Genomic DNA, 26284 nt, shown 5'->3' on the forward strand with positions numbered 1-26284 from the left:
AGAAGTGACAGGCCTCGGGAGGCCCTGGCAGAAGATGGGAGCCTGCGGCTTCCTCAGTGTCCACCACAGGCCCCCCAGTGCTGCCAGGCAGAGACCTTTGCCACCTGAAGAATGAGGCAGCACAGACTCTGGACGCGGGATCTCCCCACCCCAACCAGGAAGCAGCAAGTGCAGCCTAGGGGCGAGTCCACCAGCATCCAGGCTCTTTGGCTGAGCCTGAGGCTCTGCCTGCTCAGAAACATTCAAGAGCTAGCTCTCAGCCCCTGGGGGAGCAGGGGCCTTGGTGGCCAGGAGGTGGGGCAAAGGGAGCATGAGCTTGCCTTGGCCAGCCCCCAGCCACAGCTGCAGATCACAGAGCACCCAGCAGCAGCAAGACACAACAGCGATAGGGGCTATCAGTGGAGGGTGGGGCCGAGGACGCAGCTAGTTCAGGCCCCAGCACTACGAAGGGTCTCCTGAGGGACACAGCGACTGGACAATGTGAGGACATCCCCTTTTGGAGTCAATGCTCCAAGAGTTCTGAGGGGCAACAAAAGCGACCCAGACACATAAGTTCCTCAACAGCTGGACAGCCAGGTGCCTTAGGTGAGAAAGTCAGCTCCCCAGCCTGGGAAGAAATCACAGCCTGGAGTCGGTCCTCAGCCTCAATGTCCCCTGGAACCAGACATGGTAGTGCCTGCTTGGAATCCCAGCATTCTGGGAGACTGAAGCACCTACCCAGCCTGAGTCACTTAGCGACTTAGAAAGACCCTGTCTCAGAATAAGATAAAAAAATAAATATGGTTGGAAATCTAACTTTGTGTGAAGGCCCTGGGTTCAATCCCCAGTGTTGAAAAAGAGAAAAGGTTGGAGAGAAGCCGTGTGCAAAAGCCAGGCCGTATCCCGAGCCTGCTTCTGGTTTCAGTGAAGATGCTTGTGATTCTTGAGGCGTGGCCTCATCCTCTTCCTCACCTGGGCGTCTCCAGGCTTGTCCCTCTCCAGTGCCTTTGCTCGAAGCTCCTGAGCTCCATCACAGTGACTGTCCCACACAGGAGCCCCACAGGAGGCTTGGGTTTCCACCAGGCTGGAGGAAACCAATGCTGGAGGCTGGGGTGGGCCCCAGGTTGTCTGCTCCCAGCACCTTCCCCATTGGCCCTCCTGCCCCTGTCCAGGGAGAGACCAGGGGGCCTCTAGCCTGACCTGCACAGTGACACCAGCCCAGCACGATGGCAAAGCCACCAGGCTTAGGTCACGCGCCCCACCCAGGTGGTTCTGCCCAGGACAAACCTGCTCCATGCTTTGGCATGGCCTGAAGACCCAATGTGAGTCCCATTAGGTGGCTGTTCTTCCTGCCACGTTCACATGTCTGGCACTGCCCCTTTAGAAGCTTCCCAAACCCACACTCTCAGCACTTGTGACATGACCCCTTTCCTGGTCCCTGCCCCTGCTGTCTACTCCACTGGGGACAGGCTGGTGCTGAGATCTGGCATCTGCCTCACTGGACCCTCAGACGGGGCCAGCTTCTGAGACAATACAACTCCACAGAGACAGGGACATCGCCTCCTCTTCCAGACTCCAGGGGGATTTATACATAGAAAAGACTGTCTCCTCTTCCAGTCCCATCCCAGCTTCTGTTCTAACTGCACCTAGTCTCTGTTGCAACTGTACCTCCTCCCTCCCTCTCACCCAAGCCTTGACACATAAGAAACTCTGGAGGTTATGAGCTCAGATATAAGCTGGGTGTGGCACACACCTGTAATCCTAGCGTTCAAGAGGCTGAGGCAGGAGGATCACCACAAGTTCAATGATAGCCTGCGCTTTGTAATAATTTCAAGGCCAGCCTGAGCTGCATAGCAAGATCCTGTCTCAAGAAACAAAAACAAACAAAAAGAGCTCAGATGTAGTGCCTGCGGAGTGACCACAGGCAAGTTGCTGTATCTCTCTGAGTTTCGTTTTGTTGTCTGTACATCAGGACAGTATTGGACCTACCACATGTTTTTGGAAGCACTCTATGAACTTTCTAGTGTTGAGGGGAGGTTGTTTTTTGTTGGGGTTTTTTGTTTGCGCTCTTTTGTTTGTGGTGGTACGGAAGAGCATACCCAGGGCCTTGTGCTTGTTAAGCACATGCTCAATCACTGAGATCCGCCCTATCCCTAATACTTTTATTGTAACACTCTCAGCCTTTGCTCTGCTGCTGTCTCCCAAATGCCCTCCGTTCACCAGCACAACTCTGGAGCCCCTCTCAGGACAGCACAAAGACAGCCCCTGCCCTGCAGACCCCTCCCTCTGGACAGCCGGTTTCCTCCCCTGCCATAGGGAAGCTCTATGTCCCTCAGTCCTCCCTGAGGCTGGGGTTCTTTGTGCTCACCCCCTTCCTGGCACAGCCTTGGTCAAGGCTACTCCCAGGAAACACTGCACACTCAACCTAAGCGTAGAAGTGCATGTCTCCTTGCAGTGGTTCTGCTTGCCAGGCCCTAGAAATCTTCCTTTTTTCTTTAAACAAAATCTTTTTGCTTTGTAATTAATTTTTAGCCAATAAATTCAGGAATGCATTATTCTCAGAAGAGAAACAAGGCACAAGAATGATTAAGATCTCCTTGGAAATCAAGTCCTCCAGTGTCCTGCTTTCCTCCTCAGACACACCACACGTGTTAGAAGTGGACCCAGATGGAAGTCTCAAACTCATTTCCATATGTGAATGCAGGTCCCCTGTGCGTGAATGCATGCCCCTTGCATGTGAATGCATGTCCCCTGTGTGTGACTGCACGCCCCTTGTGTGTGAATGCATGTCCCTAGGAAGCAGATGCACTCTGCATGTTCACACACACTCACCCAAGTGGCAACACTGGCCACCTGACTCTTTTCCCCAATAATCTCCCTCCGGCCTCTCCTAGTGTTGACACTTGCTAGCCATCTTTTTGACTCCTCTCTCTCTCCCTGGCCATTAGCTCTTCCTCCTGAAGGCAGACCTGACCCCTGCCCTCCTGTGGCTTCTCTCAAGCTGAGAAAGAAGAGTCAAGCTCCTGAGCCCGCCATGAGGCCAGCACTTCCCAAAGTGAGACATGGGGGTCACTAGACCAAGGAGATTCCGCAAGAAAAACACAATGTACCAGCGAGACTGAGGGGGAGACAACATGTTAGCCCCTTCTGGAAAACTTCTAGAGAACATAATGCAAATAGAGGCTTTGAGAAGTCCTGCAAGGAAGGACTTTCCTTAACCCAGGATCACCCAAGTTTGGGAGACAGGCTGGCCATTCAGATACATACCTTGCTCAGGTCATGTCTGTAAGGCAGGCTCTCTGGCCCTGATGGCGTCTGAGTCAACACTAAGGTGTAAATTCTCCATCTTTAAATGCATTTACTCATACCCCACATTTCTCTATTAGGTTCACAAGGGGGCCCTGAGTCACCTTCTCAACCTGCCTGCTAAGAGCCCAGTGCAGCCTCCATAGCATATCAACCCCAGAACTGACCCAGGCAAAAAGCAGAAAAGACTTGGGCCCCTCAGTTTATCCTTGTAACCTCTTGCTGCCTTCTCCTGGTCATCTTACTCTCTCCTGCTTTCTCTCAACTCACTGGCCTCACATGCACCCTGGAACTGGCCAAATGCAGCACAGCATTTCTCCCTGTGTAGTTTTGGTGATTATCCACCTTACTCTGACCTGTAGCTCTCTACTGTGTCCAACCTCCTAGCCACATTGCTGACCTTGGAATCTGTGGAGCCTCCTGGTAGTGGTTCTGCAGCCTTCTGAGTCAAGGTCTCCCCACCCTGGGAGGAAACAGGTGACTGGAACAGGCCTCATTGGTGTCCATCAAGACCTGCTGAGGAACGTCCTCCTGTCTCAAGCATTGGGACCTTCCAAGAGATGAGCTCCAGTGGCCCCAGGCCCACACAGGCTTGGATCTTGCCTCTTCCTGTAGGCCTCTACTCCTTCAATGACTTCTTGGCCTGGACTTGCAACTCTGCTCTCTTTATTCCATCATGGTCACACATTCTCAAAACCAGCAGCCTTTCTCAAGGACACTAGGGGAAATGAAGAGAAAGTGGCTGCACTCAAGGGGTCACTTGAAGTAGAAGCGGGAAGGACCCAGGATGAACCAAGAGCAGTCCTTTAGGACAGGAAGAAAATAGGATCTGGGAAAATAAAGGACAATATTGGAGACAAGGGGAGTGAAAAGGCATTCGTACAGTCCAGTGATGAAAGATGAGGGAATGGGGCAAGGGAAGATGAGGTCGGAGCACATGACATGTGTGTGCACAGAGAGGGCATTCTCCAAGTACACAAGAAGTTAAAAGGAGGCAGCCCAGGACTTTGCATGCCGATGGGGTATGGGTCCCCCTTTCTGTACAAAAGCAGATGCACTGAAGGCTCTCTCCAGGAAAATTAGGCTACAGATGATAAGGTTAGCAAGATTGGAAAGGAAGAAGCAAATTCATCTCTATTCGCAGATGATGTGACCTTGTATACAGAAAATTCTAAGGAACCAAAAAAAAAAAAAACTAATAAATGGGTCTAGGAAAGTTGCAAAATATAAGATACAAAAATCAACTCTATGTTTGCACACTTACAAAGGGAAATCTGAAAATTAAGAAGACAATTCCTTTTTTAATATTATCAAGAATACATATTTATAAATAAGTTTAACAAAAAAGTGCAAAAATTACTTTCTGAAAACTACAAAACTTTATTAAAAGAAAGTAAGACCTAAACAAATAGGAAGAGAATCCATGTTCACAGTTCACAAGATTAAACATTCCCTGACTTTGTTCTATAGATTCAATGTAATCTCCATCAAAATTCCACTTGGCTTCTTTGCAGAAAATGACAAGCTGAACCTAACATTCATATAGATATTCAAAGGACCCAAATTAATCAAAACCAGATTTGAGTACTAATACTTCCCAATTTGAAAACTTATTACAAAGCTACAATAAACAAGACAGTTTGTTAATGGCATCAAGATAGACATACAGAGCAGTAGAATAGTTGGCAGTCCAGAAGTAAGCTTCAAATTTCTGGTCAACTAGTTTTTCAATAGGGTGCCCAGGCAATTCAAAGGGGGAAACAAGTCTTAAATAAAGGTTCCTGGGACAACTAGATATCAACATGCAAAAGAATGAAGCTAGATCTCTATCTCACACCTAAAAAAAAAAACCCAAAGACCGAAATAATGTAAGCAATAGACTATAAAATTCTTACTAGAAAACTTAGGTGTAAATCTTCATGACCTCAGATTAGGCAGTAACTTCTTAGATATAACACAAAAGTGCAAGCAACAAAAGAAAATTTATATAAATTAAACTTTATCAAAATGTAAAGCTTTCACGCATCAACATCACTGAAAAAGCGAGGTAGAGCCGGGCGTGGTGGTTCACGCCAGTAATCCCAGAACTTGGGAGTCTGAGGCAGGAGGATCCTTGTGAGTTTGAGAACAGCCTGGGCTAAAAAGTGAGCTCAAGGCCAGGCTGAACTACATATCAAGACCCTGTCTCAAAAAGACAAAAAGAAAAAAAGGAAAAAGTGAGGTTAAAAAAAACAGAATGGGAGGTAATGTATATAAATTATACCTTTGATAAGGGCCTTATGTCTAGAATATATGAAGATTTCTTATACTTCAATAATAAGACAAATGGTATAATTTAAAATGGGCCAGGATCTGAATAGACACTTCTCCAAAGAAAACATGCGAATGGCCAGTGAGCACACGCAAAGTGCTCGGCATCATTAGTCATCAGGGGAATGCAAATCAGAACCTCAGCCAAACACCAATTCACACCCACAAGGATGACTGTAATCAAAAAGTGCAAAGATAACAAGTTTTGAAGAGAATGTAAAGAACAGAAAAAGTAAAATGGAGCAGCTGCTATGGGAAAAAGTCCCTCAAAACCTTAAACTTTACACTTACGTATGACCCAGCAATTCCAGTCCTAAGTATATATCCAAAAGAACCGAAAGCATACATCTAAACAAAAAGCGTAAATTCATATTCATAGCAACATTCTTTGAAATGCCCAACAGTGGAAAAAAGCAAACATTCATAAATGAATGAATGACAATGCTATATCCATACAGCAGAATGTTCTTCAGCCTTACTACGTTGATATTTAACATTGATATCGTGCAGTGCTTGCCTAGCGTTTGCAAGGCCCTGACCCTGCGCGCATGCGCATGCGCAAGATAAGGAAAGAAAAGCAGCATAGACACAAAAGGCCACTTTATGCTCCCGTTTACAGGAAATGTCCAAAAGAGGTAAACCTAGGGAGAAAGAAGGTAGTTAAGTGATTGAGCTGTGGAAAAGGAGAAAAGGAGGAGCTACTATTAATAAATATGAGGTGGGGGGAAGTCCAGGTGATAAAAAATTTTGTGGCACTGGAAGTTGAACCAAGGGCCTTGCACATGCTAGGCAAGCACTCACCACTGAGCTATATATCCCAGCCTCTCCTCTGTGCTTTTTTTTTTTTTTTTAATTTTGAGACAGGGTCATGTTTAGCTGCCCAGGCTGGCCTCAAACTTGTGAGGCTCAGCCTCCTAGTAGCCAGGATCATAGGCATGCGCTGACTGCCACGCCTGGCAAAAATGTGTTTAAATTGATCCTGGCAGTGGTTGCACACCTCTGTGAGCATATTAACAAATGAATTGTATACTTTAGATAAGTGAACTGTGTGGTATGCAAATTATGCCTCAGTGATCCTATTATAATTATTAAAATAGCAATCATGGACTCATAGACACCTGGCCATGGCACTGGAAGCGACAGGCACAAGACCTCCTGGGGTGCACACCCTCCTTTCTGGCTTCCTTCCAATCTGCCTGACCCTTCCCTGCTTGACCCTTCCTTAGCGTTCCCCTGTCTTTCACCCACACAGCTGCCCCAGGACTGCACACACTCCTCATCTCCACTCCCTCAATGTGTGTCCAGTGCAGGGAAACTCTCCGTCTCCTCTTGGCTTCTCTGCTGAGCTCCTGGGGGCCAGACCCTTGTCCACCTCTCCTAATAACAATGATGGTGATGATGGTGCTGTTAGTGATGAAGAGGATCACTAACATTTATTGTGCACTTATTATACACCAAGAAGTGTAGATGTATTATTTCATTGAATTCCTACCACAATTTCTTGAGGATCTATTACTACCCCTTATTTGCAGAGGGAGAAACTGAGGCTCAAAGAAGAGGTAAACTTTGCCCAAAGCCATAGAAACAGTAGATCTGGGATTCCAACAAAGACAGACCTGCTCTGGAGCCCATACATTATGCCCCTTGGGCTGGGCCCTGGCATTCAAGGCACAACTTACCCTATGCCACTCATACACCTGGCCCCTACCTGCCATGGTGCCTCCTCCAGGGTGTCCACAGGGATTGTCTCCCACTCTCATCACTCTCCCTCATCCCTGCAGCTTTTGGGGCCCTAGTCTGGTCTCTTCTGCGGCTGAAATCCCTGAGTGCCCCAACCCCTGGCTTGGGACCCCTTCAGGCCTCAGGGCCTCCTGGGCCCTGGAGGCAGGTGATGCAAAGCAGAAATGACTCAGGCCCACCTTGGATGCCTAGCGCTGTTCCAGGAACAGAGTAGTATTCTGAAAAGAGGTGACTCAGGGCCCAGTGAGTAAGGCAGGTATTCAGCCTGACAGACAGACAGACAGAGAGGCAGGACATAACACCTGGAGTGCCTGACCCGCAGACATAGGTACTTTCCGCTCTCCACAAGCAGAACTTGTCTGGGTTCATATGCGCTGGAATGAGGATCGGAGGACAAGCTCTGCTCTTGTCCCTGGGACACAGAGGACCCCCAGGACCAGCCTGTGCTCCCAGCTGTGGGGGGATACCCCCCCGCCTGCCTCCTGACGAGATCAATGCCTTTCTGTGCCAACCACAGCCCTTCCCCAGGGCTCCATGATCTAGTTTCTTGCTTCCTACCTTAGAAATAGCTCATTGCAGCAGTTCGCCCACAAGCTCTTCTGAGGGAGGAGGGGGGCGTGCTCACCCCCACAGGAGATTCTCACAGGCTAGGAATTTCTGAGGAAGGACTGGCCTTGGGTGATACTCAAATAAATTTTTCTTGAATGACAAGGAAGGCAGGAGAGAAAAAGGGAGGAAGAGAAGGAAGAGAGATTCCAAAGGCCCCTGGTTCACTCTATCTCCTTAAATGTGTTGATTCTGGCTTGTCTTCCGGTTGCTGTGTGACCTTGAGGAAGTGAAGCAATGTTTCTGGACCTCCCTAGACCAGCTGTTAGTGAAGAGGCTAGACTAGGTAGAACAGGAGTTACCGATCTTCTGAGACTGCAGGAGCCCAAGCATAGGGTCTTTGCAAAGGCCTTCTAAGCATTTGGAGCCTGGCTCAGGTGGATCTCACCAAAAGAGCCCCTGCTCACAGCCTACAGAATGCAAGGCCATGTGAGCAGGTCCAACCTGGCAGTGCCTGTGACAGGCAGTATCCCAGCCCCACTGGGAAGTCAGCTTGGAAAGCCCCCCTCCTGCACCCCAGAGTGCTGGGGGTATTTCCTCAGGCAGCGTTTGTAAGGGGACTCCCACCCCTGGGATGCAGAGAAACTTGGCTGAAACTGTCTGTCTCCAACCCATTTGCATGCAGAACTTGCTCCCAGACCCGCACAGTCTCCACAAATTCCTAGCTTCCCTGCCTCAACTCTCAGTCTCCCTTCCTTCTCAGCCCTGTGGATGCTGACAGGCAGACTTCAGCCCCTTGACCATGGCCCAAGAAGTCCAATCACCCTCATTTTGTGAGTGAAGGGCTCTTCTGAGTTCTGCAGGGATCTTGTCTGGGATGGATTCTCAAATATGTTGCCCAAACTTCTGCCAGCTCCTCCCAGCAGACAGCTGGCCCAACATAGCCAGGCAGTGGCCGCCAAGCCAACACCTACAGGGTACCCACAGGTGCACATACATGTGCACACACAGCACACCCACACGCACACCTTGCCTCCCCTGGGTACCAATCCCGAAGATGCCCTGGAATTCCTCAGAAGGCTCTGTGTCCTCTTTCACAAGAAATAGGCCACAGGAGGATGAAATGGAAGGAGGCCCATCTCCCAGCCTCGAGACAAGAGGCCGGCAGCCACCTAGATACAGTGCCTGAGCATACTCTGGGGCCTAGCTCTGGGCTGGCCGGGAGGTCAGAGCCACCAAGTGAGTGCCAGGTAGCACCCTGGGGGACAGCAGGGTAGAGTCCCACACCCAGCCTGGTGTCTGCCCTGGGCCAGCCCAGAGATCACACTCAGGAGCCAAAGGAGCCGGACTTCCTGCTTGGGGATCCTCACTCCCCTGTCTACTCCACAACCTCAGGTCGTGTGGTCCTGCGCCTGTCCCTGCTTCTCAGTGACAACAGCCTGAGCCACCTTCAGACCCCAGCTGAGCCTAGGCCCTGTTGTACATTCCATACCCCACCCCATGAGCCCCTTCTTGGATGCTGGGGAGCCTCTGCAGGCTCCCTGAACCTCTTTCACTAAGGTCTGTCATCCACACTGCAGTTAGGGGAAGGAGACAAAGTAAGTCAGGCCACCCCATGCTCTTGCCAAAATGCACCCCAGTACTCCATTACGCACGAGTCATGCATGAGTCACTGACCCTCTGACCTTTGCTGGTGGTGCCTTCTCCCTGCTCACTTTGCCTTCCCTCCCAGGGCTTCCTGCAATTTCTACACAGGGAAGTGGTTAATCCTCTGTCTGGATTGCCCCATTCACTGCACCCCTGATGCAACCATGTGAGTGATTAACTTCTTATTTCCAGAAGCTATGAAATGAACAGGGGTTCCTGGATAAGTATAGAGATGAAGGTCAGCATTGGAGCTGGCTCTGCCTCTGTCCCTTACCTCTGCCCCCTTGGCCACCCACTCACTGTTCATAGTAATAAAATCCAACAGTACTGAGGGTTTGCTGAGTGCCACACACCACACACAGATCACCTTATTCAAGCTTACACTACCCTCGTACCAAGACATCTGTGATTCACCCATCTATTGACTGGGAAAATGAGATACCACCATCACAAAATAGCTGCCAGCAGAGAAAGGAGCAACTGGGCAGCCACACAGCAGGCAAGGGTGGCAGTGACCAAGGCGGGCCCCAGGGGCGAAGAAGGGCCAATTCAAGCTGGCCACCACCTGCCTGAGGCAGTCCACAGGGCCAGCATGAAGGTGGCCATGTGGGAGCCTGGAAGACCTCCCAGGTCAGCTGAGAATCAGGGACCTCCAAGCATCTCTGGTAGAGACGGAAGAGACTGCTGGCTGCATACTGCCTGGGGCCTCACATGATCTGCATTCCCAAAGGGCACAGGAGTCCTGACCAGCTAAGGCCCTCCCAGAGTCCTAGCTGGTGGTGGCGCTAGGAAAGACTCATCAAAGAAGACATGTTACTCCAGGTATGGCTTTCCCAGCTCCAGCTTCACCTGGTGCTGGTGAGAAATGCAAAGAGACCCACTAGACCTTAATCTGAAGACCCCCAGGGTTCTGTTTCAAGGTGAATTTCAAAAAGCTCTATCCCAGGCACTCCCAGCATCCCATCTCGTTGGGGTCTCTTCTCCCCATTCTGACCCATTGCTGAGAGTCAGTAAGCCTGTCCATCAATGACACCATCTTCGCAGGATGTTCATCATGGCATTGTTCACCAAGAAGAAAAAGGAAAAACCCCCTAATTATCTAAGAGTAAGAAAAAAGGTCCTCAATTAAAATGCAGCCACTATACTGCTCTTCAAAGTATGTTTGGTAGTCAAGGAAAATTCCCAAGCTATGGTGTTACATGGAGAAGGCAGGCTTCGCTCTGCACATGTAGTCATCTGCAGTGCAACCCCACACATGCGCAAATCCATCAGGGAGTTCACTGCGGGCACCCCTGGTTGCTGGGATTACTGGGCACCTTTCTGGGCAGGCTGGCCTTCTGGGGAGAGACACCTGGGAAATAGGGACGCTACATGCCAAGGCCATCTTCTCTGAGCCTTGCTGCTGCTGTGCCTAAATCCTAAAATACCTTTCCCTCTGCCCTTTTTTCCTGGCCAGCTCCCGACTGTCCATGTGGCTCAGGGACCACTTCCTTCAAGAAGATCTCCCCAGAACTCCTATCCACAGGGCTCTTGGCTTCCACAGTGTGACAAGGTGGTGGAAGATGTTCTAGACATGCATCATGGCCATATCCAGCAGACAGAAGAAAGCCCCTGGTTACCAGCCAATGCACAGACCACAGTTTCCATATTGTTCCTGGCTCACCCAGCTCCCCAGTCTCTCTGCAGAGGTCTGCTTGGGCCTGGCCGTGTCCTCACCTTTGGATTCTGTCCATCAGTGGCCAAGGGCCTACTTAGAAGGGCCCAAGCTGCGCTGTGGAAGACAAGTGTTTAGGGATGCACGCAAACCTTCCCAGCAGTCCCCTGCACCCTCCTGGCCCCTTTGCCCCTGGCTGGCAGAGCACCACTTGGCAAGACCCCAGGTTCCAGGCCTTTCCAGACCCCTTAAGCTCCTCAGTCTGCATGGGGGGCATGGGGTAGTGTCCATGCCAGGTTCAGAACTCAGCCAGGATAAAGTGAGATGGAAAAGTGCCTGTCCAGCACCCGCTAACAGGAACACTCAGTGCCCATGAGGGAACTCCTACCCCAGGCCAAAAAGTGGGGTTCCTGAAGTACTCGTGATGCCTTCTCCAGGTCACCCCAGGGGAGGCCTGGAATCAAAAGGAGCCCCTGCACATGGCCAACAATTCAGAGGAGCCTAGAGGGGCGAGGGTGCAATCACACAGCGCTTGTCCGTGTCCTACTTACTGTGCTGAGCACGGCGTCCTTAGGTTTGCCCGGGTAGCTGCGTGTGTCAGAATTTCCTCCTTTCTGAGGCTGAGCCACATTCCCCTGTGCACAGAGCGCAGGTTTTCTGTGTTCGCTTGCCCATCTACGGACCCTTGCATTGCTTCCCCCTTTGGGGTACTATGAATAGTGCTGCCATGCGTGTAGGTGTGCAAATATCCCTTCAAGACCCTGCTTTCAATTATTTCTAAATTTGAGACAAGGTCTCAGTACGTAGCCCAGGATAGTCTGAAACTCACAATCCTCCTGCCTCAGCCTCATGTGTGCTGGAATTATAGGTGGCGAGCACCACACCCAGCTCCTGGTCTCTGCCTCTGCCTCTGTCTCTCTGTCTGCTGCCCTAGGCTTTAGAGTAGCCATCTTAATGTGCATGGTGGTATTGCCGGTTTTCATGCACACAGCCTCTTGACATTCTCCATTAGTCCCACCCTGCATGGGATGTTAGGAGGGCGATTCTGTGAGTAAGGATCACAGAGCATCACGGGAACCCTCCAGGCCCTTGCTCTGTGTTTATGATAGTCACGTTCATGGTACATTTCAACATTCAGGTGACTGGTTGTCTGGGCAAGGTCACGAGTCCACCTCTGCATTCATCAGAATAGTAGGCACATGGAGATGGGGTGGCCACCCAGGAGGAGGAAGAGGGGTGCCTCTGGTGGCCTGCGGAACATCAGCCCCACCAAGGAGGCTTCCAGACCAGTGGACAGTGAACCCTTTCTGCAATGGGTACAATGGTACCTGGTTTGGGTTTTGCAGCCCACACAGGTCTCTGTCCTCAATGATGTAGTAACGCATGAGGTAGCCATACTCCAATAAAACTTTATTTATAAGCACTAAATTTCAATGCCATATTATTTTCATGTCCTGAAATATTCTTCTTTCAATTTACTTTCAACTATTTAAAAATGTAAAAATCATTCTTAGCCAATGGATTTTGATCACTGGCCATAATGTATCAAATCCTGTTCTAGAATCAGTGGTGCTGGCACTGGACAGGCAGGGTCCCTGTGTGGCTCACGGGCCAGTGTCCCCTGCTCTCTGCAGCCTGGTGGCCGCAGTGGGACTTAGCACCCACAGGTGAGCCGGTGCCACGCAGACCAGATCGGAGCAGCTTCCACGGTGAGCCGGGGGGCAGGTATCGCTCCTCTGTGCCCCTCGGCATTGTTCACCGGTCTGCTCCCAGCCAGGTAGCCCTGCTGATGGCAGAGAGGGCTCCCTGGGCACCCATGAAGGATAAAAGATGGGAAATAAGATAATGTGAGCTCCAGGGCAGACAGTGCTGGATTAAGTTGGTTCACTACTTCCTGAAACGACTCTAGAGCCCCATCACAGCTTGCTCAGGAGGAGGCTCACAGTCTGGCTCTTCAGAGCCTGAAGGAGGCTCGGGCAGAGGGGCATCAATCTCTCCCTAGGCTGAGCCAACTTCAAGAAGTCAATAGCGCTCCCAGCCCACATGCTGTACAGCCAGGGATGTGGACCCTGGAGCACGAGGCCCAAGACTGACCTCTGGCTCCTCCCTGTCACACTGCAGGACCTTAGGCAAGTCATGGACTCGGTGTGATCTGTAGGGTAGAAACACCAATGCCTCCTGGGGCTGTGGTGAATCAGCTGGATTAACAGCATTTGTATAGAACATAAAGCACCATGCACCCCGAGCAGCTCGTAGCTCTTATTATTACTATCTCATGTAATCCAAGTGAGCTCATGATGTAAACAGAATTTTTAGTTCCATTGTATGATGAGGGAATTCAGGCACAGAGAGGTTAAGCAACCAGCCCTAGAGCACACAGCAGCAGTCTGGAAAGCCATGCCACAATCTTCCTGGAGACCCATCCTTAGACTTTATTGGAAACTATAGGAACAGGGATAGGATTAGGGAGCCCCAGGCCTAGGGTGGACCCTACAGGAAACTGCCTGGGACTGCCTCCTCCGGGAAGCCCTCCATGTGACTGCTTTCCCCTCTGTGGTCCCATAGTGCATCTGTCACCCTGAGCTGTGTGCTCACTTGGGTACATAGGCACTGGGCAAGGATGGAATGTGGGACTGAGCCTCTGCTTAGGAAGGACCCTACGGCCAGGTGCACAGAGCAAGCACTGGGAAGACTCTGGGCTATTACACTGCGCTCCTTTATCTGGGGGCTTGGGCAGGTCACAGACCCTCTCTGGACCTCATTTTTCCCATTGGTAGGAATGAGGTGGGGCTTCCCGGCAGTTCTCAGACCTCAGCAGCTTGGGAGTGGTCTTCTCTCCCCGCTTCCAACTCCCAAACCACTAAGCCTCGAAGGGCCAGCCCTCCCCCGACTTGTGAATGACAGCACAGGCTTGGTTGTCAGTGTGACCAGCAGACCGTCCCACCCGCCTCGTCACGCCAGCCTGTCCACGTTCTGTAGCAGCAAGCACTCCTGCCACCATGGCTGCAGTACTGACCTGCCGGTGCAGCCCTTGGGGTTGTCCCGCAGGGGAGGCAAGTAGCCACACGGGGTCTCTGCCCGGCCGGCTCAGGACAACTGGCCACTCCTGGTTCCATCCCAGACCTCCAGGGGCCCTCCTTGCCCCTGTGACAGAAATGGCCGTGGCCACAGACAGATAACTCTCTCAAGGGACAGGGATGTGACCTTCGGGTGGACACGTAGCCAGCCTAGCACAGAGGAGGTGCTTTAACAAACACTGGAGACATGAATGAACCAACTAGTCCCATCCAATCTCCTTTCAAATAAGAAAACTATGGGCAACAGGGGGTGGAAAAAGTGTTTGGGGTTACACAGCAGTGGGGTGCCTGGTCCTAGATAGGCTGTCAATCAACAGGACTCACCGAACACTTGCAGGTGGCACACTGCACACAGCCCCTGCCCTCGAAGGTCCAGGTCCTGAGCCCTCATCCTGGGCGCTTTCTCGCCCTGCAGTAGCAAAGAAGACCCTCAACTGTGAGGCCCCCGGGCAGCTCCTCTGGATGCGACTGCAAGCAGCGCCGGGTGGCAGGCTGGCTGGCAGAGCCGATTTCCACTCTTCCCCTGCTTGGTTGGAGATTAATTATTAATGCTGAAATAATTGGCCCTCGTTAATGTGCCAGTCACCCACGGGGGAGTGAGGCCCCGCATTAACCGATTCATCGCTCAGCAATTGATTAATTAAAGCTGAGCTTTACGAGACACCCTCGGGTGACAAGCCACACTCTCCCGAGGTGGGAGAGAGGCCTGCTCGGGTGCCAGCGAGGAACCAGGAAGCCAGCACGGATCTTTATTGGCGCCCAGGCCCGTGCTGCCACCTGCTTGGATCAGCATTGCCTTTGCCTGTGGCGGCAGCTCGTGTGAGGCTGAGCCTTGCTGAACACTGGGGCAAATTACAGGCTTTTGAAAATGCTATTACATGAATCACCTGCAGGGCACAGGGTGCTCTTAAAACAAGAAAAATAACAAAGGTGTGGTCTGGAGTGCTGGCTTCTGGTCCCCGCCAGGGCTGAGCTTCTTCATGGGTCCTGCTGGCCTCTCAGCCTCAGTTGCTCCAGCAAGGAAATGGGTAGGTAGAGTCAGCTTCTCCCCTGAGCCCAGCACGCCTTCAGTCATTTAAGAAACGTGCATGGAGCCCTTGCTCTGTCTCAGTCTCAAGAGGGTAGAGTGGTGAGTGACAACATGTCCCGCTCCCTTGAAATCCAGCCTGCACTCTAGGGGAGGCAAGAGTGCACACAGTTAGCCTTAAGGTAAGGCTGGAGCTGGGTTCCATGGGTTCTGAGAGCCTAGCTCCTGCAGTGGAGCCCTGGAGGATGAATCACAGGCAGCAGAGCACAGCGGGGAGAAAAGGTATACAGGGACGAGGTGGGGGGTGCATTTGGGAGACACAGAGGCAAGAGCAGCCAGTTGAGGATGCACCTTCCACCCTGGGTGGGAAGGGGAGCAGCCAGAGCCCTGCTGGCCCCTGGTGCTGCAAGAGTGACAGTGCCACACAGGACAGCAGCAGGAGGCCCCGAGTTGGAAAACCCTTCTGTCCTCTCCTTCAGTCATCTGCAGGGCCGGTCTGTGGCAGGAGCTAGGCTGCACCAGCCCCTTTCAAGCTCCAGGGCCAGCTTTTCCTGAAGAACAAGGCTGACCTCTTACAAATCAAGGGTACCCCAGTAGTAAAGCTAGGCCCCAAGCAAGGGGTTTGTCCCCCTCCAGTAGAGGGCTGGGAAGGAGACTGTTTATGCCTAGCTTGTTAAGTGCAAGGTCTGTAGCCCCTGTCCACCCCTTGGCAGGGAAGTTAAGGCCTCAGAGCTCTGCCCCTCTCCCCGTGGGGCTCATTCACAATAGCAGGTGACAGCCCTGACTTAGCTCCCCTATGGGGCTCCTTAGGGAAGGGATAACACCCAGGAAGTCCCAGTGAAGAGCCAACCTCACAGAAGATAAGCTTGGAAGGGTCCTCTGGGGCCCAGTGGCTCCCTCACCCACGGGTCAGGTGGGCCTCCAGTGGCTTAGAAACAAGCTATGAGCTCAGGTGAGCTGAGCCACCAGACTGAGCTCCCTGGTAGACAAAGGTGTCCTCGGGTGTCACACACACACACACACACACACACACACACACACACACACGGCACCCTCCCCCCTGGGCTCCCTGGGTCCTGACTTGTGCTGTACCTACAGGCCCCGCAGTACGTATTGGGGGCAGATGCTAAGCACAGCAAACCCTACGCCTCTGTAGCACCCTGACACCTATCCTCACCCCTATCCCTGGGGCCTCTCAGGGCAGACACAGGAGCCAAGATGAGGGCAGGGTGGGTGGAAAGACAGGAGACAGAACGGGAGCCTGTCTGCAAGTGGGGAGCCACAGCAACCTGACTAGGTTGCCCCCACACTTGTTCCTACCGCAGCCCCTCCCAGAGGACAGAGAGGTGGTAAAGCTCCCTGCAATGGGTGGGAGGAGGCGTAGGCTTCTTATGTCCCCCCTCCTCTGCCCCCTTTGCGCCCATATGGTGATTCCACCTTTGAAATCTCACTTGAAAACGTGGTAGTTGCCCCTGTTCTCAGAACCCCATGATCTTCACCCCATCAGATTCCCCGAGAGCCTGGGATGATCCAACAGACCCTGCTCCTGCTCACAAGTGGGACCACTCACAGTAAGTGGGACCTACAAGTGGGCAGGCACCTGGGATGGAAGTAAATGGACCTTCAGGACCCCCTGTGGGGACAAGGCAGGTGGAGAGAACCGGGGCAGCTGGGGGATGGCAGCCCCAGCCCCGCCACCCTCATAGCTACATTCCCTTTGACTTCCTCCTCTGTCCCCTAGCTCCCTGGGACTCAAGGACCTGAGGGTCTCTCAGGAACACTGCAGGAAGAAAGCAGCAACTGAAGGCCATGGGCTGGTCCTTCCACTCCACTTCCTGCACCTCCACACCCCATCTGCAAGATGGACACACCCACCTGTCCACAGGTAGCTTGTAAAGACCGCACTGCATCAGATATGGTGGCTGTTCTCAGTGAGTGTCCGCCGAGGTCATGGTCCAGGGCCCTGCGAATACTCAGGGAATGAATGAGGACGAAAGAGGTGCCACAGAGACAAAGGTGGGACTCCAACCAGGCGCCCAGTATCCATCCTGAGAACATGCTGGAGAACAGCAAGAAGGAAACCACACAGAGACCAGCCCTATTCTAGACATGTCTGTGTTCTCAGCAGCCTCTGATAGGCACTGTCACTGTCCTATGGGCAGCCCACTGGCTATGAGTGACTCTGGAACAGCTGCCGGGGCCGAAATCCGCACTGCTCCTCAGGCACTCTGCAGCCTCCAGTGAGCTGCTTCTGTGATGTCAGCCTCAGTGTTCTTGACCGTAAATGTTAATGATACCTGTGTCTCTCCGCCCCAGGTTGGTGTGAGGACTACACCAAGATGGTACATGGGTAGAACAGGCACTCAGTAAATGTCCATTGAGAGACCAAATGACCAGATGGTACCTTTCCACTTTCAAAGTGCTCTAGGTTTGAGGCTGCTGACATCCGGGTAATGCCCTGACACTGAGTACCCGGAGCAGGGCAGCGGGGACTGGAAAACCACACTAAGGGTACTGTGCATACTGCAGAAGTGGCACCTGTGCCCAGCCCACCCAGCCAGCCCAGCACCTTCTGGGCATGAAGGGCATCATGAATCCCAACTGCAAGGGCACAGCTGCCCCAATTTATCACTACTCCACTGGCAAAGGGCACAACTGGCCAGGTGCACTACCGCTTGATGAGGAGGAAATGAAAATGACAAGAAGTGCACACAGCCAAGCGTCCAACCACACCCATACAATCAGCCAGTCTCCAACCCTCCACATGGTCTCACACTCACCCACACAACCTCACAACCTCAGAAACAGCCAACCACGCACTCCAAACACACACAGCCAACTGCACACACCCACAGTCACAGCCTCGAGCTCTACATGCTCATCACACATAGTCACACCTACCATCTCCAAACAGCACATCACTCCACCTTACCCACAATTCCCAGTCCACACCCCTGGTGCCCTACCCACCCCATCCCCCACGGCACACACACCGCAAACTATGGCTGCACACTACAACTGCGCACGCGCAGCCCCTACAATACGCAGACCCCTGCCTTGCCATGCACAAGCCCAACAGAGGACTGTCTTGGGCTCCAAGCATCCCATTAAAAGCCCAGCAGCCCACTGGGCAGCACCCAGGGCCTCTGCCCACAGAAACGGGTTTTGTTTCTGCTGCTTTGCCTGCAAGGGCATGCTTTCCTCAGCCCACAGCAGTTTCTGTGGTTTGGTGGCAGCCTGTGACCTCCTTGTCAACACACATGCACAATCCCTGGTTCCTGTGACTCTGGTTCCTCCCAGGACTGGGTCCCGTAGAGTTCTCCAAGGTCAAAGTCAACATAGCCTGTGACCTTTTGGGAATTGGGAATCCCCAGCAATGGTCCCCAGCAGGGCTTTGTAGAGGACCAGACAGGTGTGGCCCAGAGCCAGCCTGACTTCCAGGTGGATCAGGGCCCAGCTGTGATGCCAGAACTGCTGAGTCCCTCCCCCAGGCCCTTCCTGGCAGCTTGGCAGGGCCCTGGTGACAGTGTCACGCTATGTCTTGGGGAGCAGGGGTGCAGCTTTGACATATCAGAGCCCCTTCTAAGTGCTGCCCCACAAGGAGCCCATGTGCCCATCCAGAGCCGGGCCCTGAGAGGGCTGGGAGGACAACACAAGCCACAGAGGTCCTCAGCTCCTCCGGTCCTGGCCCTCAGTCTCCCTGCATGGGACATGGAGAACAGATCAGTGTGACTGTTCTCTTCCCCTGGGGTCCCCAGAATCATGCCTGGGGCTCCACTGAGTTGCTGAGAACTTTGAAGCCCCACATGGGGGCTCTCAAGCACCTCAGGGCACTGGGGGAAGCATCTGAGGGATCTGGGACAGTGCCTTTGAGGCTCTGCCCATCCCACTGGTCCTAGCATGAGCAGTAATGGTCTGGAGGCCATGAGAAGCGGGGGATGGCAAGGAAGGAGGGAGGGATGCCTTCAAGTCTGGCTGGGGGGAATTCAGCCAGCGGCGCTGGGCCTGGGTGGAGAGGGCTGCCTGCTCCATGTCCTGGCAGGGTGGGCTCAAGGAGAATCTTCGGGGAGACGTGGGTCCTGGGGACAGGAGAGAGAATGGAAAGAAAGCAACAGGAAGACAGGACGGAGTGCTGAGTGAGGAAAGAAGGACAAAGGAAGCTGTGATCACACTGTGTGGCCCCATGAGAGGCACTCTAGGGCAGCCAGACCCCACAGGGACACATGCCAACATGGGGCAGCAGAGAGCCACTCAGGGACAATGCCTGCCAGGCCCCAAGCCTCCTGACTCTGGAGTTTTCCCTTGAGCTAATGCTGCACTCAAAGGAGCAGCCTGGGAAGCCCAGCCCTAGGAGACACCCACAAGTGCTCAGTACCCAAAGAGCAGAGGCTCCTGTGCTCACGCTCCCCCTCCTGGCTTCCACCTGCAAAAAGAATCCTAGGGTGGAGTGAGACAGGGGGTGGGCCGAGGGCGGGGCCCAGCACACAGAGCTGGGAGACAAGTGGGTCACAGCATGTTCCCCAAAATGGAGAGGGCAGCCCTGATATTACAACATTTTCATCTTTTGCCCCTGTGAAGTTTCTACTGACTCACAGCTTTGCAGATCAACACAAGCCCCCAGGACCAGCTGAGCAGAGCAGACACTCCCCTGGCAGGGCGAAGAATGGAAAGACACAGGGGCTGAAGAAGGCCCCCTGCCATCAGGTGGCTATTTGAATCACGATATCCCTGTAGCTGTCTAGCCTCCCTCAGTTTCCCCATTGTTATCTTAATGGGGTTAGAGAAATGTCCTGAGACTTTTTCGGGAAGACACAAGGGATGCTGACCCAGAACAGTGCCACGCTGGGCCTGTGCAACGTCAGATAAGGGAAGGCCAGAGGACTGCTGTCCTCTTAAGGAAACAGATAGGGTGGGTATGGCCCCTGGGCTCTCCAGGCTTCTAGTCCCAACCTTTGGAAGTAAAGATGTGTGGTGCAGGGGCTGCAAGAAACAGGACTGCACAGGTCTCTCATCACACCTCAAGGGTGCAGCTCAGCTGTCACTGCCATCACCACCACTTTCCACCACCTCAAACCCCCAAAGGAAAAGATAATTACTGTACTGACAGCCTTTCTACTCATCCTCCTGTCCCAAGGTGGGTTCCCATTGCTCATATCAGCACCTGAGGTGAGCAGAGGTCAAGGGGCTTCCCCAGCCAGGCCGTCCTTTTACTTCCAGGGATGGGGACTTTCAAATGGTAATAGACGCAGCCTCAGTGGAGCATAATTAGTCTTGGGACTAGAAGGGTAAACAAATGTGTAATTCATGAATTTGCTAATTGTCCTTCATTTTGATCTTCTGCCATCTTTCCTAGCTTCTGAGTGACATAAGTCTCATGGCAAGGACTCAGCGCTAGGAATGAGCTGTGGAGCTGCTGGCATTGAAGCTGGACACCTGGGCTGACCCTCCTCCCAGCTGCCCACCTCCAGTCCAGGCCCACTGCCCCAGACATCACACAAGGCAGGAAGCCTGTGGCACTCAATCTTTTATTTTCTTAAACTGTACACGAACGCAAAATACTTTAACAGCCAGTCTACGGGGAAATTGTTTGGTTTTAAATTATTATGAAACAGAACCTAAGGGGAGCTTTATTAAATAAACATAAAGATGAGGATTTAAGGATACACACCTGCATTCTACCACAGTCATTTTTACTCTACCTTCTGGGTGTGTAAGGATAGAAAAGACACATCAAACTGAATAAACAAAATCCATTTATACCCTGAAACATTGGCAGGCCACTCAAAGGATTGTTCAGAATGTCTACCTCATGTAAGATGGCCTCACCATCTAATAAAAATTAAAACTGATCTGTTGGCCTCTTTGGTTCCAAAATTATGTATAATACATTTAACTGTATTCTTTTTTTGCTGCTATAAAAATAACTTCTTTTTTCAAATGGCAGTTTCTGACTAATCATGCAACTAAATCAGTGCAAACATTAAAAGCAATCATTCGCTTAAAAAAGAAGCAAAGGATTTCATTTCAAGTATAAAAAATATAAAAAGAGTTGTACGAGTCCAGTTTCATCTAGTGTGGGTCAACCCTTTAAATTGCATAGTTCACGTGGCACTTGGACATGTATGGGGAAAGCCAGTTCAGCACTATTCCCACGGCCACTTCTGGACACACGCAGATCGGCAAGTGCTATATCATGTGCGTTCAGGCAGGTCTGCAAGTGCTATGCGGGGCGGGCGGGCAGGCAGGTGAGCAGGCAGGGGCCACATCCACAGCCAGCTCTGCTGGCCAGGGCCCACCCACACGGGCAACTTCTGCAAAGCAGCTGAAGGCCTTCCTCATCTCTCCAAGACCAGCCAAGCAGCTCTTCTTTCTCACTCCCGCACTAGGAAAACCCCTACCTGTGTTTCCAGAATCCCCTACCCCACAATGGCCTCCTCTGGGCTCATCCCTTTTACTAGTGGTTATTCTCCCCCGTCCCCGAGCAGCCCTAGAGGAATGTCCCCAGCAAAGGGCACAGATTGCAACTTTCTTCTTCTTATTTAGAACAATTGGGGTTTTCACTTAAAAGTGATAACTGATAGATAAGTCTCTTTTCAGTTCTACAGCTGGTACGAATGACCTGTCAGCTGCTGGAGATCAGTTAAAGCATCAGATTGAGACCCCTCTCCTCTCCCTCCCTCCCCACCCCACAAACACATGCACGCACACGTGCACATGCACGCGCACACACACACACACACACATAGTCATGTCAGGGAGCCAATGACAGTCAGAGTCATTGTCCTGTGCCATGGTCTGACAGGTGGTATCCTTCCTGGACCATTTTCCCTCTCCAAGAGTGTGAAGGAAGCAAACATATTTCCAGCAGGAGCTGAGGCAGTGAGCAGGCCCGGTACCGGTCAAGGGGACGCACAGCGCACAGCCCTCTGCCTGGCTGCACATTCCTCACCCTGCTTTTCTTCTCAGTGGCACTCTTTCTTCTCTCTCCCTCCCTCCCTCTTTCTCTCTCTCTCCCTCTCTCAGTGTCTCTGTCTTTGTGCTTTTATGTGTGCTCAGAAGGCGCAATTCAGAGTGGCCAGGCCAGCTGGTGGGAATGGTGGTTGCTCACCCCATTCTCTCCCACTGACAGGCCTTGGTAGCTAAGCTGCCATTTGTCTCCGCATCCACTTGCTGGTATCCTGGAGGCTGCTGTGTGGGTGGCAGGATGCGTCTGGCTGTGCGGGTCTATGTGTGCATTTAAAAGTCTCATGTCAGTTGAGGGCTTGCCCTCTGGTTTGACTGGTTGCTCTACAGAGTAGCAGAAAATGCTTTAGGGCCCCAACCTGACTCTCTCCGCAGCCCGATGGAACAAGCGTGCTCAGCCCACTGTGCACCTCCTGCCCCCCCCCGGGGGGGGGCTCTGTCCCGAGCACCACTGCCGTCGTGCCCCTGCCTGCCCCTGTCAGGCACAGCCACATTCCTCCACAATCATGTTGGGCACATCGCGCTTGACGATGTTGTACTCGTCATCAAAGTAGAGCATGGACATGGAGCTCAGCTTAGTGGGGATGCAGCAGGAGTTCACAGGGCCAGGGTTCAAGCCCCGCATGCGGTACTGGTTCACCACTGCTGTGTGGAAGGAGGAGGCAGAGCCTGGGACCCCCGCCAGGTAGGCCGGGCAGCTGCCCTCGCAGTAGTTCCCATAGTAGCCAGTGGGTGCAATGATCCAGTCGTTCCAGCCAATGAGCCGGAAGTCGATGAAGAACTGTTGCCTGCAACAGAGGTTGGTCCGGCCATCGCATTCCAGGCCTCGCTTACGAATGCGGTGCCTGCTGTCCCCCAGCCTGGCCTGCACCACCACGAAGGGCCGATGTGACTCTTCGCCTGGGTCCACAAACACCGGCACCACGGCCAGCTCCTGGCAGCTGTCACACTGCACATCTAGGTTGAGCCTCCGTTCACCTCGCTCAAACAAGGCCTGGATGGCGTCTGTGAGCGGGAAGGTGTGCCAGCCACTGCGCTTGAGGTCCACCTTCTTCTCCACCACATTCCATCTGTCACCGTGGCCCTGCTCCTGGAAGTACACTTTGACCCGCACCTTCCGTCGGCTGCCTTTCTCCAGGACATAGGGCAGGAGTTTCAGGTAAAGCCACAGGCTGGCCTGCACCACAAACAGGTTCTGGTTGCCTTCATTGGAGATGAAGAAATACAGGCGGACCCGGGAAGAGGCCAGGCCATCTGCAGAGAAGGGGGAGATAGGCCAAGTTAACTTCAGCAGAACACGAGGCAACAGGGAAATATACTCCACTGCCCGATGCTGAACACACACTCCCCACACAGCTGGAAGACGTTACTGACCAGAAATACCATTCCTGGGGCCCGGACCTCTGCCTGTAACCTGGGAGAGGCAGAGAACATCATTTCCCATTGAGAAACCCAGACCGGGTCAGAGCTGGAGGGCCCAGGCCTATAAAACCTTGCCTCACCTCTCCCAGCCCAGGGCTCCCTAGAGACTGGTTGTCAGGCCTCAAAGCTCAACAGAGGAACTTGTCAAGAGGCCAAGATCTTAACAAGTTGTTATGGGTATCTGTGAAATTTGGAAAACAAAACCAGGATTGCAGAGAAGATTTGGGGGTGGGTTGTTTTAAGCAGGGCTTTTTTTTTTTTTTTTTTTGGTGAACTTAGGGCATTGCAAAATCAAGCTGAGCCACCTACCGCCTCTTTCCAGTGTTTACCTAAGCATGATCTGATCCAACCCCCAGTGGAACCTCCACTGCAAACAGGCATGCTCTGCTCAGATTTCTGACACAGGAACGTGTGCTTTGCAGGCTGCAAAGTGCAGCCCTTGTTTCCCAGTAGTTCTAAGGGACAGGACATTCAGCCTTGAAACTTGAGGACCAATTCTTTGACCAGACCCTGGCTCCCTGTTCATGGCACTTTCAAAATCTCCAAGGAAAAGGGGGGTTAGTTTGTTACTTTCTCAGATAATTCAGCTCAACAAGAAGATCAGCTATGCCAGCCCATCCTACATTTCCATGACCCTTCCCTCTGACAATCTACTTTTTTCTTTTCTTTTTTTTTTCCAGGAATAAGGCAACTCTGTGGACACGGCTGGTTTATCAAACCTTCCACCATGGCTGCCCTAGCCCCCTCCTCAGGCTCTGCCTGGCTCCTCTAATAACACTGACATCTGACTTCGAAATGGGGGAAACTGCAGCCTTAAAAGCTGGTCTTGGACAAGCTGCCTGTGACCTGAATCTGTTATTTATAAGTCAAAGAGCTGGCTCCGTGAAATGGACCAGAAATATAACAGCCCCCGCTGTCATTTTGTGCCACCAGGACCAAAAGGCCTCCTCGACCTTTCCGAATCACATTTCTACCCTGGGCCCCAAAGCACCTTTTAATCCAAACCCTCTAATTGCATGTCGAGCTCTCCCTGACTCGGGCGGACAGCTAAAACGGCAATGCATTTCTTTCTAAGCACAAACCAACCCTGATTGTCTCTGCTTTTCTCCACACCCGGCCATGCAAAACTTTTCATCCCTTTTCATCCCCAGGAGCCACCAGAACGGTCTTCCTGCTGCCTGGAGAGGGGGGATTTGCAGCCAGGGGCACAACCAATCCCCCCTCCTCTCACAGACTCCTGCCTGCCCCCCTCCACTGCACCAGGGAGTTCCCCTCTCCGACCTTCTCTGCAGTCCCCTCCGCACAAATGCAGCCGAGCTCCAGGCACAAAAGCCAGCCTGGCTCATTCAAGTCCTGAAAAGGACAGCGGAGTCAAAAGCACTTGCAGCATTTCAGCGCGGGCACATTTTCCTCCTCATTTTAAACTTCTCAAAGATTTTTCTCTTCCTGATTTTTACATTTCGACAATGGTAAGGAGTTGCAATCTGGGGCCAGGGGAAAATTCCAGAAGAGTCCTACCCTTTGTTAACTACCAACTCTGTGGCTCTCTGACCAGAGGGCTGTCGCTGCTGCCAGGCAGGAGGAAAGGCACAGGGATGTCCCCTGAGCCGCCTCTTTCTCTGCTTAAATGATGGACCTGTTGAGAAGCCTGCCTTCCGCCCGATTCTGGTGCCCACACAATCGGAAGAGAGGTTGCCTAGCTCTCCCCGGAGAGGCTTCAGCAATCCTGGCAAGCCCACGCCGCCCGGCAATGGAAGCAGCCCCCGGGGGCCTCTTAGGCAGGCGAGCGCGCGCAAGCGCGCGCGAGCACTCTCACACACAAATGCGTGTGTGTGTGCGCGAGCGCGCACATACACACACACACACACACACACTCCGGCCCACGTATATCAACAAGCACACATATCTCCATCCACACTGCTAAGCCTACACTCCGATCGTGGGAAACAAAAACATTAAGCAATCACCAAGCAAGTGCCCGCAGAGCCAGGGCCGCGCATCTGCCAGGAGGGGGACGTGCGCCCAGAGGCGCTGGGGCCCAATTCCCGAGAGTAGGGGTGGAGGGCAGGGCTCACGGCGGCGGGAATCCGGGAGCAGAAAAGGGTCTGCGGCCTGGGGGAAATGGACTGCAACCTAGGAGAAGCCCACAGAGCCACGCCGAAAAGCCCGGCCTAGAGTCCAGGTTGTCCCTGGGGCGTGCGGGATGCGGCGGACCCTGCGGCCGGAGCTGGCAAAGACAGAGAGGGAGAGGGGGAGGGAGAAAAAGAGGGAGGGCGCACAGACCGCTTAGCCGCCGGAAGGCCGGACCCACCTGTCTCCGCAAAGCTGATGATTTCCGAGACGCGCTCCTGGCCGTCGGCGCCTGGGCTGGCGTGGCCGTCGAGGTGCGGGATCTCCACGCGGCCGTCCTCGCGTACCTTGCCCGCGTGCAGCTTGCGCAGAGCCGTGACCATGGCGGCCTTGGGCACGGCGTGCGTGATGTTGGGCCGACCCCGCAACTGCAAGCGGTTCAAGATGTGCCGCTTGACCGCCTCCAGGAAGTCGCCGTCCACCCGGCCCAGCTCCTCCGGCCGCCGGAAGCCGCCGCACGACGTACAGGTGTCCTGGAAACCG

The 26284-nt window shown here is 52.8% G+C and overlaps 1 protein-coding gene across 1 annotated transcript; it reads right to left on the minus strand.

Annotated features, from left to right (window-relative positions):
* Positions 1–20792: 20792 nt before the first annotated feature.
* On the minus strand, positions 20793–26284 carry Inhbb (inhibin, beta B; the record flags this gene model as incomplete). The annotated part of the gene is given in 2 exon segments (XM_013521093.1): positions 20793–23503; positions 25983–26284. Coding segments are annotated over 2 exon segments (1078 nt in total), but the record flags the coding sequence as incomplete, so codon positions are not given.

Source organism: Chinchilla lanigera, unplaced genomic scaffold, assembly GCF_000276665.1.
Source record: "Chinchilla lanigera isolate Chin_1 unplaced genomic scaffold, ChiLan1.0 scaffold00058, whole genome shotgun sequence".
Taxonomy (NCBI): domain Eukaryota; kingdom Metazoa; phylum Chordata; class Mammalia; order Rodentia; family Chinchillidae; genus Chinchilla; species Chinchilla lanigera.